The 15,117-nt window shown below is 39.1% G+C and overlaps 3 protein-coding genes across 4 annotated transcripts in view; 1 reads left to right on the top strand and 2 right to left on the bottom strand.

Annotated features, from left to right (window-relative positions):
- LOC132159410 (zinc finger protein 501-like) overlaps positions 1 to 15,117 on the bottom strand; it is a 531,393-nt gene that overhangs the window by 63,294 nt on the left and 452,982 nt on the right. Inside the window, exon 1 of one of the 2 annotated variants that reach the window (XM_059569016.1) lies at positions 9,425 to 9,798. The exons of the other annotated variant lie outside the window; for it this stretch is intronic. Coding sequence (XP_059424999.1) covers positions 9,425 to 9,773 — 349 coding nt within the window. The 5' untranslated portion in view covers positions 9,774 to 9,798. Of the gene's footprint in view, positions 1 to 9,424; positions 9,799 to 15,117 lie in introns of those variants that run through there. 2 annotated transcript variants of the gene reach the window in all.
- Positions 1 to 15,117, bottom strand: part of LOC132157170 (zinc finger protein 883-like) — a 499,035-nt gene that overhangs the window by 110,077 nt on the left and 373,841 nt on the right. The gene's annotated exons all lie outside the window — the stretch shown is intronic.
- The window catches only part of LOC132094136 (zinc finger protein 501-like), a 197,436-nt gene that overhangs the window by 118,099 nt on the left and 64,220 nt on the right, over positions 1 to 15,117 (top strand). The gene's annotated exons all lie outside the window — the stretch shown is intronic.

Genomic DNA, 15,117 nt, shown 5'->3' with positions numbered 1-15,117 from the left:
GTATAACCAAGCCGTCGGAAGCTATAGGAGCTGCTGTAAGATTAGTAAAAACTGGGTTCCAGTTGGATCGCAAAGAGGCGTTGAATGGATTATACGTGGAGCGCTATTGGAAGTGGCTTTCCGTATCAACTCCAAACAAAGGAAGGTGAATGAGGATTAAAGGGATCCTGCTCGCTGTAAGTTTGCAACGCAGACATAGGACGGAAACCAAGGAAGGCCGGTGGGTGCCGTTTACTTGGTTTAAAGGCTTCGTATAATGGAATTTGAAGTTTGAATTGAACAGAGTCATGCTGCGCTGATATTACGTGCTGATTTTGTTGTAGTTCATGGATGGAAAGTAGAAATCAGACTCTGAGATCCAGTCTCTCATTGTCAATCACAAGTTTATTCTTCACAAACTTCTCCGCAAACTGATACTGGACAAAATATTTTGTACAACATCATGCAGCAACAGGCAAATATAACAGCCCACCTTGCTCATCAGGGGGACATGGCTTCTTTACCTCCTTGAGTTATTCCAATCTTCGATGGAGATCCATTACAGTTTACTGCTTTTATTCAACCTTTTGAGCATAGACCACAAATTCAAAGGATTGCCTGTATTATCTAGAACAGTACACTAGAGGACAACCGAGAGAACTGGTGAGAAGCTGTCAGCATATGCCAGCTGAACAAGGATTCAAAAAGCCCAAGGATTTGTTCAAGGAGCACTTTGGCCATGAGTTGAAAATCACAGCAGCCTATATGGAAAAGGCTTTGAATTGGCCTGTAATAAAACCTGATGACATCAATGGTTTGCAAGTGTATGCTTTGTTTCTAATAGGGTATTGCAATGTGATGATAAATTTGTAGTATATGGATGAGATTATCGTTTCATCGAATCTGAAGAACATCATGTTGAAACCGCCTTACCGACTCAGGGGAAAATGGAGAGCCATAGCCTGTGAGTTACAATAACGCAATGGTTGTAGGATTAAGATTACACATATGGTGGACTTCACTGAACATCAGGTTAAGGTTCTCACAGATCCTCTCTTTGGCGATATTAAAGATATACAACCACCCATATGCCTTCTTGGATCCAGGGAGTACAGCCACCTTTTGTACCGAAGGGCTTATGCGGAAGTTGAAGATGAATGGGACAAAGAAGTGCATATTGCTGCGAACAATGGGACACGAAAATGTGGTAAATACATCTGTGCTCACTAGATTAGCGGTATCAGGAATGTCTGATGATAAATTCTTGGATTTGCCAGAAGTCTTTACTCAGAAGACAATACCTGTAAACAAAAGCAATGTAGTTGATCAAAAGGATCTAAGAAAATGGAAATATTTGGATGTTGTCAATATTCCCAAACTGGATGCTGAAGTTGAATTGTTAATTGGTACAGATGCTTTAAAGCTCTTGGAACCATGGGAGATCATCAATAGTGAAGGTCAAGGACCCTACGCCGTTAAGACCCTATTGGGGTGGGTCATAAACGGTCTTGTAAAACAAGCAGATGATGGAAGGAAGACTGGCTTTCAATCAGTTACTGCTAATAGGATCTCGGTTGCCAAGATAGAAGAAGTACTGGTTGCACAGTACAATCAAGATTTCAATGAGAAATCTTTAGAAGATGACTTAAAACCATCTAGAGAAGATCAACGTTTTATGGAGATAATGGATCAGTCAATTAACACTGAAAACGGTCATTACTTTATTGACATGCCATTTAGGAAGCATGATGTTATCATGCCTAATAAAGGTGCCTTGTGGAACAGCGTTTAATGACCTTGAAAAGTTCACCAAGAACCAGGAGTTTCAAGAACAATACTCGGCCTTCGTCACTGATGTTATCGACAGGGGGTATGCTGAAGCACTACCACAAGATCAGTTACAGCGGGATTATGGAAAGGTGTGGTATATCCCACATCACGGGGTATACCATCATAAAAAAAATATTAGAGTTGTATTTGACTGTAGTGCAGTCTTTAAAGGAATGTCCTTGAATTCACAATTACTGCAAGGCCCAAATCTCACCAACACATTGTTGGGGGTTTTGACCAGGTTCAGGCATGATCATGTGACTTTGACGGCGGACATTGAGGCTATGTTCCATCAAGTAAAGGTGTCACAGAGGAATGTGGATTTTCTTCGTTTTCTGTGGTGGCCAAATGGTGACATTACGCAAAGCTTTAAAGAGTATAAAATGAAAGTCCATTTGTTTGGGGCAATTTCATCACCAAGCTGTAGCAATTATGCTTTGAGAAAACTTGCGGAGGATTACAAAGATTGCTTTCCAAACAGAGTCTTGAATACCATCTTGCATAACTTTTATGTAGATGACTGTTTAACATCTGTTCACATGGTTAAAGAGTTAACTGCAGTTTGTTCTAAAGGAGGATTCCAGTTATCCAAATGGATGAGTAATAGTCGTAAGGTACTAGCAAGTATTCCAAAAGAACATCTGTCAAAATCAACAAACGATCTCAACCTGGATAAGGACAACTTACCTGTGGAAAGAGCGATTAGGTTAGACTGGTGTATGGAATCTGATGCATTCATGTTCAAGATTGCCGTAAGTGAAAGACCATACACAAGACGAGGCATTTTGTCTGTTGTCAGTTCTATTTACGATCCTTTGGGATTTCTTTCACCATTAATACTGCCTTCTAAGTTACTATTACAGGAACTATGTAAAAGAAACATCGGATGGGATGATGAAATGCCACAGATTTTGGCATGTCAGTGGTCAAAGTGGCTGCAAGATCCTAAAAGGGTAGTTATAGTGAAAGTAGACAGATGCATCATGCCAAAGGATTTTGGAAAGATCAAGATGGCTCAATTGCATCACTCTTTAGATGCAAGTGAGTGTGGTTATGGAACCGTTTCTTACTTGCGTCTGGAAGATGGAAACAAAAGGGTAAGACTTTCCTTTCTGCTTGGAAAATCCAGAGTCTCTCCTTTTTGTGGGGGAAGTCGTGGCCTAATAGTTAGAGAGTCGGACTCCCAATCGAAAGGTTGTGAGTTCGAGTCCCGGGCCGGCAGGAATTGTGGGTGGGGGGAGTGCATGTACAGTTCTCTCTCCACCTTCAATACCACGACTTAGGTGCCCTTGAGCAAGGCATCGAACCCCCAACTGCTCCCCGGGCGCCCCAGCATAAATGGCTGCCCACTGCTCCGGGTGTGTGCTCACAGTGTGTGTGTGTGTTCACTGCTCTGTGTGTGTGCATTTCGGATGGGTTAAATGCAGAGCACAAATTCTGAGTATGGGTCACCATACTTGGCTGAATGTCACGTCACTTTTTTTTTTTTAAACAGATAACAATACCTAGACTTGAACTAGCAGCTGCTGTTTTAGCCGTCAGAGTTGACAAGATGCTCAAGAATGAACTTCAAATGAATTTGGATGGGTCAATGTTTTGGACAGACAGTCTTGAAGTACATTGCCAATGATGCAAAGAGGTTCCATACATTCGTGGCAAACAGAGTGGCAGTCATCAGGGACGCAACAAATGTTGTACAATGGAGACATTTTGGAACAAAATGGAATCCTGCTGATGATGCCTCTAGAGGCATGTCCGTTGAAAATTTCTTGAAAGCCAACAGATGGATACAGGGTCCAGATTTCCTGTTGGAAGCCTTAGAAGAATGGCCACAATCCTCTTGTGACCAGGTCTTGAAGGATGATCCAGAGGTTAAAAAGGACACAGTAGTAATTGCTGCCATTTCCAAAGGTTTCGACACTGCTACTAATCAACTTCTGAACTATTTTTCTGATTGGAAAAAATTGAAAATTGCAGTAGCATGGATTCTAAAGTTCAGAATTGTATATATATTCTTTGTGTGTGTGTGTGTGTGTGTGTGTGTGAGAGAGAGAGAAAGAGAGAGAGAGAGACAGACTCACATTAATAAATGCCATTATGCTAATTTACATTAACAATAATTATATGTTAATTACTGAAATCTTATTGAAAGTATTAACAATTTTTTTTATGTATTGTGTTGTGTGTCTCTTGATGGTTTGGAGGTCGCACCGGTTGGGCCTCCTCCTCGGTTCGACAAAAACTTGGATCGAGGGATGACTTTCAATGGATCGCAGCGAGTGAGCCGCTCCAGCCATGGACGCAACCCGGAAAACTATCGGCATGAACAGCAAAACCGATACATCAGTCGACCTCTATTCATAACCCCCTCGATTTCCGGTTTTGTTTTATAGAAAACATGGAAATACCAAAGACGCTTTAATATATTGTGCGTTTTAATAGAACACAGAGCAGCATTATAACAGAACTTTAAAACGTATCTAGTATGATAAAACAGCACTGCTTTACTCCACATACGCACGACTGGAAGGAACTGAAGCGATAATAATAATAAATCATTAGCTCATACATGAACATGATTTCTGCCATGATTTCTGCCCTTCATTCTGTTGGGATGAAGATGACCATGATTCCAAACTCAGTCACGGCGTCATCAAACTACGCCTTTTAGGGATAAAAAAAAAAGTTAAAGTAAAAAGTTTGACCGATTAATACTATCAGTTAAACGGTTTTTTTAAGGTTCTTTTTTTTTTGTTTGCTGCATGGTTTGAAAATAAAACAGCCTACTATATAGCTTATATTTATTAACTCACGGAGCAACCACACACGTGACACATGCCTGCAGAATTTTTTTTTCCGAGCAAGGGAAGCAAAATGAAGCGAGCGAAAAGAAGCACTGTGTGGGATCATTTTAACAGAAAGGGCGACGAAGTTACCTGTAAATTATGCGGCGCCGTATTAAAATACAGCAGTAGCACAAGTACGATGCAGTACCATTTACGAAGCAAACACCCACAAGCTTCGAGTGATGAAGGGAAAAAAACTTTGCCCTCCATGTTTTCATGGAGAAGATGGGATGCATGGCGATCTGAGGAGATAACGCAGAGAATCTGAGGCCCGTTTTGAGGAGCGAAAAAAATCGCTTAAATCACAACTCGAAAGCACAAAGTTTGTGGCCCTCACGACTGACTGCTGGACGGCACTCACAACGGAGAGCTATATAACAATAACGTGCCACTACATCGATGAGGACTGGCAAGTTAATACAGCTGTCCTTCTAACACAGAGTATGCCAAGCAGACACACAGCTGAGAACCTCGCAGCTAAACTAATTGATGCAGTGGAGACATGGGGACTTGATGGGAAAGTGTCTGTATGTGTTCATGACAATGCACGCAACATCGTGGCTGCAAACTCTCCAGAACGGGTGAACTGGGACTCGGTTCCCTGTTTTGCTCATACATTACAGCTCGCTGTAAATGATGGATTTAATGTGTTCGTGCATCGGGTCATCGTTGCAGCTGGGCGCCTGGTTAGGCATTTTAACCACAGCACCCCTGCATCCAAGGCACTGGAAGATAAACAATCACAAATGAAACTTCCGAAACACCAGCTCATTCAGTCTTGTAAAACAAGATGGAACTCGGTGTGTGACATGTTCGGAAGACTTCTCGAACAAAGGTGGGCTGTTACAGCTGTTCTGTCTGACCTAACACTTACAAGGCTGCAAGATGCCAGAACCCTGGAGATACGAGACGAACACTGGCAAATAATGGAGGAGATTGCGCCCGTGTTGGAAACTTTAAAATGTGCAACCACCATAATGTCATCAGAAAAGAACGTTTCAATTTCCAACATTTACCCCATCACCTTTAGCCTGCTGAATACACACCTGATTAGAGCCGAGGATGACGGCCACAGAGTGACGGAGTTCAAGGCAAAGGTTCGGCAGTCCTTAAGTGGCCGCATGGAGGTAGTTATTATTATTATTTATTATTGTCGTTGTTTTGCATTAAAAAGGAGGTTATATGTTCGTCACAGGTTGACAAGGATGATCTGGTGGCCAAACCTGCGCTGATCGCCTCTGTCCTGGACCCACGCCATAAAAATCTCCCTTTTTTGCACAAACGGAGAAAGAAGCGGTAAAAGCTAAACTTATTGAAATGTGTGCTGCTTTGGAAATGGCCAATGCGGAAGGAGATGAGAAAGCGGTGTCTGCTACCCAAGCTGGAGATGAAGACCGCAGCCAAAGCAACGCCATGATGATGCTCCTGGGAGGTGACTACAGCACCCCTCGTCAAGCCACTGATTATCCAGAAGCAGAGGTTGACCTATACATGAGAGACGATCCTCCTTCTCTGGATATTAATCCTCTTGACTGGTGGAAAGCAAATGAAAGGCGCTTCCTGAAGCTGGCCACTCTAGCGAGACGTTACCTGTGTATTACCGGTACATCTGTCCCATGGGAGAGGGTGTTTTCTGCCGCGGGTCTAACTGTCAACAGGCTGCGCTCCAGACTGACCCCACATCACGTTGATATGTTGCTTTTTTTAAATAAAAATTAGACAAGGTGTTGAGGTAGGGCTGCTATTTTTATTTAACGAAAAATCTTAGTCTAACGAAAAAAATTGCCGGTTCTTGAAAGCTTCGTTCAAATGGATTCAGTGTTTTCTTTTTGTCATCTCAATTTGTTAATCATTTAAGTTTTAAAAATATATTTAGTGTAGGCCTATTTTGTTTTTTATGTGTATTATTTTATTCTATTTTTCTCTCACTGTCAGAAATGCTGCAGGTGCGTGGAAATCTAAACTGAATCCAGGTTCTGTTGTTGATCTGTTCTGTATGCTGCTGTTTGCACGTTAAAATAAACCCTTTGATAAAAAAAAAAAAAAAATTGTATTTTTTTAAAGGGTCACAGATACGCGTCAATTTTATTTGTATTTAATGCCAATTCAATATTATAATTTTATCAGTTAACGGTTAATAATCGATTAACGAGCGGCGGTTGTCGGTCGGGAAAATTAATCGAAATGAGCATCCCTAACGCCTTTGTATCTTTGTTTTGAATATGTGCCCTCTAGCAGCGAAAAATTACATATTGTGACTTTAAAACAAGTCATTTCACTCAGCAGTCATCTTTAAAATATCTCCCATCTCCCATTCATAAGTATTAGGAGTGCAAAGTCTAGTCTTTGCTCTAAAGTGCGTCCTGCTGGCAGAGAATGAGGCTGTCTACAGCATCAGGGTGTCCACAGTTTTCTAAAATATTATATAGTTTTATAGGAGGTTTCATAAACTTGCCAAATTTTTTTTTTCATAAATTGATAAATACATTTTCATAAATTCATAAATAGGTACAGACAAATGTGTTGGGTGTTCTTGACAGTTTTTCCTGAGGATTTTTTTTTTTTTTGTTTAAATTCTATCAGTAGAAGTTAAAGGTGCTCTAAGCGATGCCGGGAGTCGTAACTTCTTGTTGACGTTCGAATTGTTGTCAAACAAAACGGAGGCTGGCTAGACCCTCCCTCCTCCTCATCCGTGCACTAACTCCCCAAACCCAACCCCCAAATCTTTCTTGTCGGTTATTGGCTGGAACAGTTTGTTATGTTTTGTGGTGCGGGTGAGCCCAGTTTGTTTTTCTTGTTGTTTGTGGAGCCTGTGGTGTCTAGAGAGACCCCGTTTTTTTACAGTGTGTTCAGGGGACAAGCAGCTAGCAGATAGTGAGGAGATGTTTGCTGGATGTGACAAAAAATGTTTTGGCCTAAAAAATGTGTGACATCACTTAGAGCACATTTAAGAAATATATTGTGATAAACTGTAAATGTTTGCCATATCATCTAACCCTATTTTAAATAGTCTTAGACTTAGTCTAGTCCAGAATTTAATAGGCTAATTTCCTGTAAAAAAACTAGAGTTACTAAAGGAATTAATTGAGTCTTAAATTAATCCTACCAGGAAGCAACTTCAGATTAACATTGTGTTTCCAGTCTTTACACATCGAAGTTATTGGCACACTTGGTAGATATGAACGAATGAAGCCGGGAATATCTGCATTGATAACATTGCAATTTTTTAGGTACATTTTATTTACCTTTTTTTTCCAAGATCAAAAGGTCATACAAATTTAATAAAATACAGGTTCATTTTCACAACCATCTTTGGTCATATTTTATTAGGGTTCCAATATAATTCTGACCATGGGCCCTATTTTAACAATCTAAGCATACGGTCTAAAGTGCAAGGCACAGGTGCACTTTCAAAATATTTTCTTTAAAATAAAAATGTACAAAAATATTGCACCATTGAATTTAGACCAGGTTTGAGTTGGTCAATGGTACAGTCTATTTCAGTTGCCTCAAAATAGCAACACGCCAACAATGAACCTGAACACAACTCTTTTTCAGACCATGGGCTCACAAATGGGCGCTAATGCATTTGCTAATAAAACAATGTGGCACAAGACGTGAAAATTATTACTACATTGAGCTGAAACTAGCAAAAACACTAGTTTTGCTAACACCAGGAGTATGATAGGGCCCCATGTCTCTCTCTCTCTCTCTCTAAAACAGCTGCTTTATGTATAACAACATAAATATTAATTAGCAAAACTGACAACAGCAGCTGAGTGGATGAATTTGTGCAAGAATTCACATTTCAAGAATTCCTCTTCTGAGGCTGCAATATGTGCAAATACAGCTGCTCATGTTTAAACTTACACACCATCCTGCAGTCATATCCCTCCTGTGCTTTCTCAACTACACTGGCTTCCAGTTCAATTACGTATTGATTTTAAGGTTATCTTATCTTAACCTATAAAGCATTACATGGGCTGGCTCCAGAGTATATTTGTAATTTGGTCACAGTGTCCAAACCATCTCAGTCTCTCCACTCTGCTGGTACTCTACTCATTCTCTTGTATTGCTTCCAGGCTTTGGAATTCTCTGCCTTTTCCTATTAGGAATGCTAAGTCTTTTGATTGTTTTTAGAAATTATTCAAAACATATCTCTTTAGCGAAGCTTAAGTTATAATCTTACAGTTGTTGTCGCTGTGATTGCTATTTTGGGGTTATGTTGTTTCTTTTAATGTTGTTTTATACTGTTCTAGCGAGTGTAAGAAAGGTGCATTACAAATAAAATGTATTATTATTACTTTATTCGACACCTGATGAGTGCAGTTAACTTTGCTTGATTTAAAAAGGTTCTCTTCTTCAGTAACCTTTTTTTGGATGTTTGTTTTTACGTTTTTCCACTGCTATATGTTTTATTTGGATTTGCTTCTCGGTACCATTCAGTTTTAAGCTTTTCTTTGTCCACTGTCATGCTAATTCATATTAGCACACTTGGTTTTAAATGAACCTAGTTTATTTTAGTCCAGGACTCTAGTATATGAGTTAGTTATCTGTACTTAATATATGTTTCAGAAAATCATTTTTAAAACCTTAATTAACAATCCTAGATTAAGCCTACTTCTGTCTTAATTGAACCCCTATGTGGGAAACTGCCCCAGAATTTACCTCAGAAGAATGCGATGAAATCAGACCCCAGAGGTTTAAAACTTTGTATGCCAAATGTGCCACAAACAGTCGTTAAAGATGAATGAAGAATAAACACCAACCTCCTTGTTCCTCGTGTTTTATTCTCCAGGTTTCTGGTTCCTCGTGTTTTATTCTCCAGGTTTCTGGTTCCTCGTGTTTTATTCTCAGTGTTTCTGGTTCCTCTTGTTTTATTCTCCAGGTTTCTGGTTCCTCGTGTTTTATTCTCCAGGTTTCTGGTTCCTCGTGTTTTATTCTCCAGGTTTCTGGTTCCTCGTGTTTTATTCTCCAGGTTTCTGGTTCCTCGTGTTTTATTCTCCAGGTTTCTGGTTCCTCGTGTTTTATTCTCCAGGTTTCTGGTTCCTCGTGTTTTATTCTCCAGGTTTCTGGTTCACTCGTGTTCTCTTCACTCTCCTCTTTAACAAACAGCATCTTCTCAGCAGCAGATCTCAGTTCAGATGATGAACTGTATTCTTCTACTTCCAAAAACTACTTCGCTAACAGATTGTATTAAATAGCGCCACAATAAAACAAAACAGAGAGGACGAAACTAGTCTTCTTCCTCTGAGGTTTATTGGTGTTTGGCAAACAAACGTTATGTGTCTTAGCGGCACCCGCTGGATTGGAGAGTGGAGTAGGGAAGAAACGGGGAATTAGCGCGTCTAAAAGGTGCGCTGATATGTTTTCCTTAAAAAAAAAACACCAATAACAAAAATACCTTCTGCACAAAGAAATTAAAACTATAGATTTGTGTGGTATTTGATCAGCATCAACAGTCTTCATGTGTTGTAGGATTAGAGGAGAAAAACAAGCGAATTTATTGATCAAATATTTCATTGAAAATCACACAAAGTTGCAGCAAAGTGGAAATTAATATAAATGAAAACACTTCATAAAAAGTAAATAAAATAAAAAGTTTAGCATGAAAAACAACATCATTGTTATGTGTCCATCTGAAACTTAAGTTGAATGACATATGAATTCCATATCCACAAAATAAGATAGTTTGAAGATGTTTCTGAAAAGCTGTTTGCTTGATATTGAAATTGATATTGCATTTTGCAGTGTTTAACGTCAGATTCTGTGGTGAAAAGAATAACTGAAGTGGATATTGCTTTATATGCCCTCTAATTTTACAAGAAGCCATGACACCCAAATTTTGGCTATTGAATGCATCGCTTTCTGTGAGAGGAATGAATGCAAACCGATACTGCTGCTAGTTTTTTATGACCTATTTCTCTTTTGAGATGTGTTACTTTACATGGTTAAAATTAAGAACGGATACTCTTAAATACTTAATATAATTAGTCTGTATGCCATGTTGAATATTTTAAATATCTACAGAAATATGAAGATATTTATAATATATAAACTGGTAATATTACACTGTTGCTTTGTGGTACATTTTCTTTTTAATGTAGATTTTATGATCACTTTGAATTACTGCCCATATGAAACTATAACATGTTAATAATTTACGTACTTTAATTGCGCTGAATGTAGTTGTTAGAAAATCAAACTATGTTTAGATGTCAAAGTCAAAGTCACCTTTATTTATATAGCGCTTTAAACAAAATACATCTCGTCAAAGCAACTGAAGAACATTCATTAGGAAAACAGTGTCAATAATGCAAAAATGATAGTTAAAGGCAGTTCATCATTGAATTCAGTGATGTCATCTCTGTTCAGTTTAAATAGTGTCCTGGTGCTCCTCTGAGACAAGGTCTTTACAGGGGATCTGTATCTGGGGCTCTAGTTGTCCTGGTCTCCGCTGTCTTTCAGGGCTGTAGAGGTCCTTTCTAGGTGCTGATCCACCATCTGGTCTGGATACGTACTGGATCCGGGTGACTGCAGTGACCCTCTGATCTGGACACAGACTGGATCTGGTTGCCACGGTGACCTCGGAACAAGAGAGAAAGAGACAAATATTAGCGTAGATGCCATTCTTCTAATGATGTAGCAAGTACATAGGTTGTTATGGGAAGTGTTTCCGGTTCCGGTTTACCTAATTAATGCAGCCTAAAAATCCTTTAACGGATTTGGATATTAAAAGCATATTAGTATGTTATGTGTATGCCAGGTTAAAGAGATGGGTCTTTAATCTAGATTTAAACTGCAAGAGTGTGTCTCCCTCCCGAACAATGTTAGGTAGGTTATTCCAGAGTTTAGGCGCCAAATAGGAAAAGGATCTGCCGCCCGCAGTTGATTTTGATATTCTAGGTATTATCAAATTGTTTTGAGAACGTAGCGGACGTAGAGGATTATAATGTAAAAGGAGCTCATTCAAATACTGAGGTGCTAAACCATTCAGGGCTTTATAAGCAATATTTTAAAATCTATGCGATGCTTGATAGGGAGCCAGTGCAGTGTTGACAGGACCGGGCTAATATGGTCATACTTCCTGGTTCTAGTAAGAACTCTTGCTGCTGCATTTTGGACTAGCTGTAGTTTGTTTACTAAGCGTGCAGAACAACCACCCAATAAAGCATTACAATAATCTAACCTTGAGGTCATAAATGCATGGATTAACATTTCTGCATAGGCCGTAATTTAGATATATTTTTGAGATGGAAAAATGCAGTTTTACAAATGCTAGAAACGTGGCTTTCTAAGGAAATATTGCAATCAAATAGCACACCTAGGTTCCTAACTGATGACGAAGAATTGACAGAGCAACCATCAAGTCTTAGACAGTGTTCTAGGTTATTACAAGCAGAGTTTTTAGGTCCTATAATTAACACCTCTGTTTTTTCAGAATTTAGCAGTAAGAAATTACTCGTCATCCAGTTTTTTATATCGACTATGCAATCCATTAGTTTTTCAAATTGGTGTGTTTCACCGGGCTGCGAAGAAATATAGAGCTGAGTATCATCAGCATAACAGTGAAAACTAACACCATGTTTCCTGATGATATCTCCCAAGGGTAACATATAAAGCGATGTGCTCTAGTGTAGTTATTTATCTGTAATTGTTAACAAAGATGGGTGTCACCAAATGTCTGTTTATGCTTCAAATTTATATTTTTACTGTTATTTATATTCAGAAAACAGAATTGCATAGAATGTGTGAGTTACCACATACGGTATGTGATTGCAGTGTTACTGAATGAAGATTTTAAACTGATGTGCTCTTTGTGATGATGCTATTTATTTAAAGGTCCCAAATTGTACAATTTTCTGGAGTTTTATTTAAGGTTTTTATATATTTAACAATATATATTTGCAGTATAATTACCAAAAACCATCTCATTATATTTTTTTACAGCTCCTTTCTCAGGAGGTCTGCTAAGAACAGGTCGATTTTAGTCTGTCTAATTAATATTCATGAGCCTCTCTTCTGATTGGCCTGTTGTTTTCTGAGCGACGTACGGCCAGGCCAACCACAGGTAACTAGGGTCAGCCGACATCACAGCGCTAGCTGGAGGCAGCAAATCAAAAGGGATACTGGAGGCGGCCCACTCAAACCAGTGCAGATTCGGCTACGTAAGAGCTTAAAGTTAAACACGATAACACGAGTGGACTGGACAGAAACGAGCGTCAAAAGTGCTCGTTTGCAGCGCATACTTATTGAAAAGGTTCAATAAAGTATTGCCTTTTGTTGTTATAGATGAGTCTACAGATTTCTTGCCATAGGTTTCTTGCATCTTACGATGTCCTGTATGAAAAAATGTCTGTGCATGTGTGTAAAACAACAAACTTTCGATTTATATATAATCATTTGTAATTGTGAAAGTGAAAGTAGTGACATTTGCCAAGTATGGTAACCCATACTCGGAATTGGTGCTCTGCAATTAATCCATCCAAGTGCACACACACAGCAGTGAGAAGTGAACACACGGTGAAAACACACCTGGAGCAGTGGGCAGCTATAGATCCAGCGCCCAGGGAGCAACTGGGGGTTCAGTGCCTTGCTCAAGGGCACTTTAGTCATGGGTTTTGAGGGTGGAAGATAGCGGTGTTCATTCACTCTCCCCACCTACAACTCCTGCCAGCACCGAGACTCGAACCTGCAACCTTGGAGTAACTAGTCCAACTCTCTAACCATTAGGCCACAGCTGCCTCATTGTATATACATTGTTGTGATTTATTGTGGCTGGAACAATAATGTAGCTGTAAAAATATTTGCCTGCTGAAACTGAAATGTAAATACATTTTCAACATGATGTGCTAGATGGACACGATGAATTTGTCTTTACTTTACTATACACGTTAGATGTGATCCACCTCATAGTAACAATTCTGTCAGATTGTCCATCCTTTGAGTGAGAGTGTAACATTAAAGGTCGGCAGATCTTGTTTCGTGGTTAAAGAAGTCACATTCATGTCATTTGTGTGGAAAGAGATTTTCATTTCTACATAATTTGAAAGTACTGTAAATCAGAAAATGCATATTGTTATGAGAGAGTACATTTGCTTTGAGTGTGGGAAGACTTTTACTTCAGCAAAGTGTTTAAAACAGCACCAGAGGATTCACTCTGGAGAAAAATATTATAAGTGTTCACACTGTGAAAAGATATTTAGTCCGTCAGGAAATCTGAAATCACATGAGAGGATTCACACTGGAGAGAAACGGTATCACTGTCAATTTAAAATATTTATACAATCATGGCCAAAAATATCAGCACCCTTGGTAAATATGATCAAAGAAGGCTTTGAAAATTCATCTGCATTATTAATCCTTCTGGTCTTTTTATTTAAAATATTTTACAAAAATGTATACTTTCATTGGATAATAAGAATTTAAAATGGGGGGGAAATAGCATTATGATATAAAGGTTTTTCCTCTAATACACATTGGCCATTATTAACGGCACCCTTTTATTCAATACTTTTTGAAACCTCCATTTGCCAGTTTAACAGGTCTAAATGTTCTCCTATAATGCCTGATGAGGTTAGAGAACACCTGACAAGAGATCAGAGACCTTTCCTCCATCCAGAATCACTCCAGACCCTTTAGATTCCCAGCTTCTTCTCTTCAGTTCACTCTTCTCATTTTCTGTAGGGTTCAGGTCACAGGGCTGGAATGGCTATAGCAGAAGCTTGGTTTTGTGCTCGGTGACCCATTTCTGTGTTGTTTTTGAGGTTTGTGTTTGGATTATTGTATGGTTGGAAGATCTAAACATGGCCCGTTATAAGTTTTCTAACAGAGTAAGTGACTTAATGATTTTTTTATCTGCTGGTATTTGACAGAATCCATGATGCCATGTCTCTAAACAAGATGTCCAGGACTTCCAGTAGAAATAAAGGACCACAACATCAAAAATACAGCAGTATATTTCATTGTATAATACATGAGGTACTTTTTATCTTTGTGTTCACCAAACTCATCTTGAGTATTTTCTGCTAAAAAGCTCATTTTTTTGTTTCATCTGATCATAGAAGCCAGTCCCATTTGAAGTTCCAATCATGTATGATAACTGAATATGCTTTAGTTTGTTTTTGGATGAGCTAGGAGATTTTTTCTTGAAACCCTCCCAAATAACATGTTGTGATGTAGGTACTGTTTGACCATTTTTTTAAAAGGTTTTCTGATCCCAAGACTCAACTATTTTCTGCAATTATCCAGCTGTGATCCTTGGAGAGTCTTTAGCTCCTCAAACTCTCCTTCTCACCGTGCATTAGGACGATATAGACACACGTCCTCTTCCAGGTGCGAGTCATTAAAAAAGTGACGTCAACTCAGGTGGACACCACCAACTGAGATCACATGACTTATTACAGGTGCGATGGAGGACGAAGGATACACACAGTGGAGCAATGCGGAGGTTTCATGTCTT

Source organism: Carassius carassius, chromosome 1, assembly GCF_963082965.1.
Source record: "Carassius carassius chromosome 1, fCarCar2.1, whole genome shotgun sequence".
NCBI classification, from domain to species: domain Eukaryota; kingdom Metazoa; phylum Chordata; class Actinopteri; order Cypriniformes; family Cyprinidae; genus Carassius; species Carassius carassius.
This window is presented reverse-complemented; position numbering and strand designations above follow the sequence as displayed.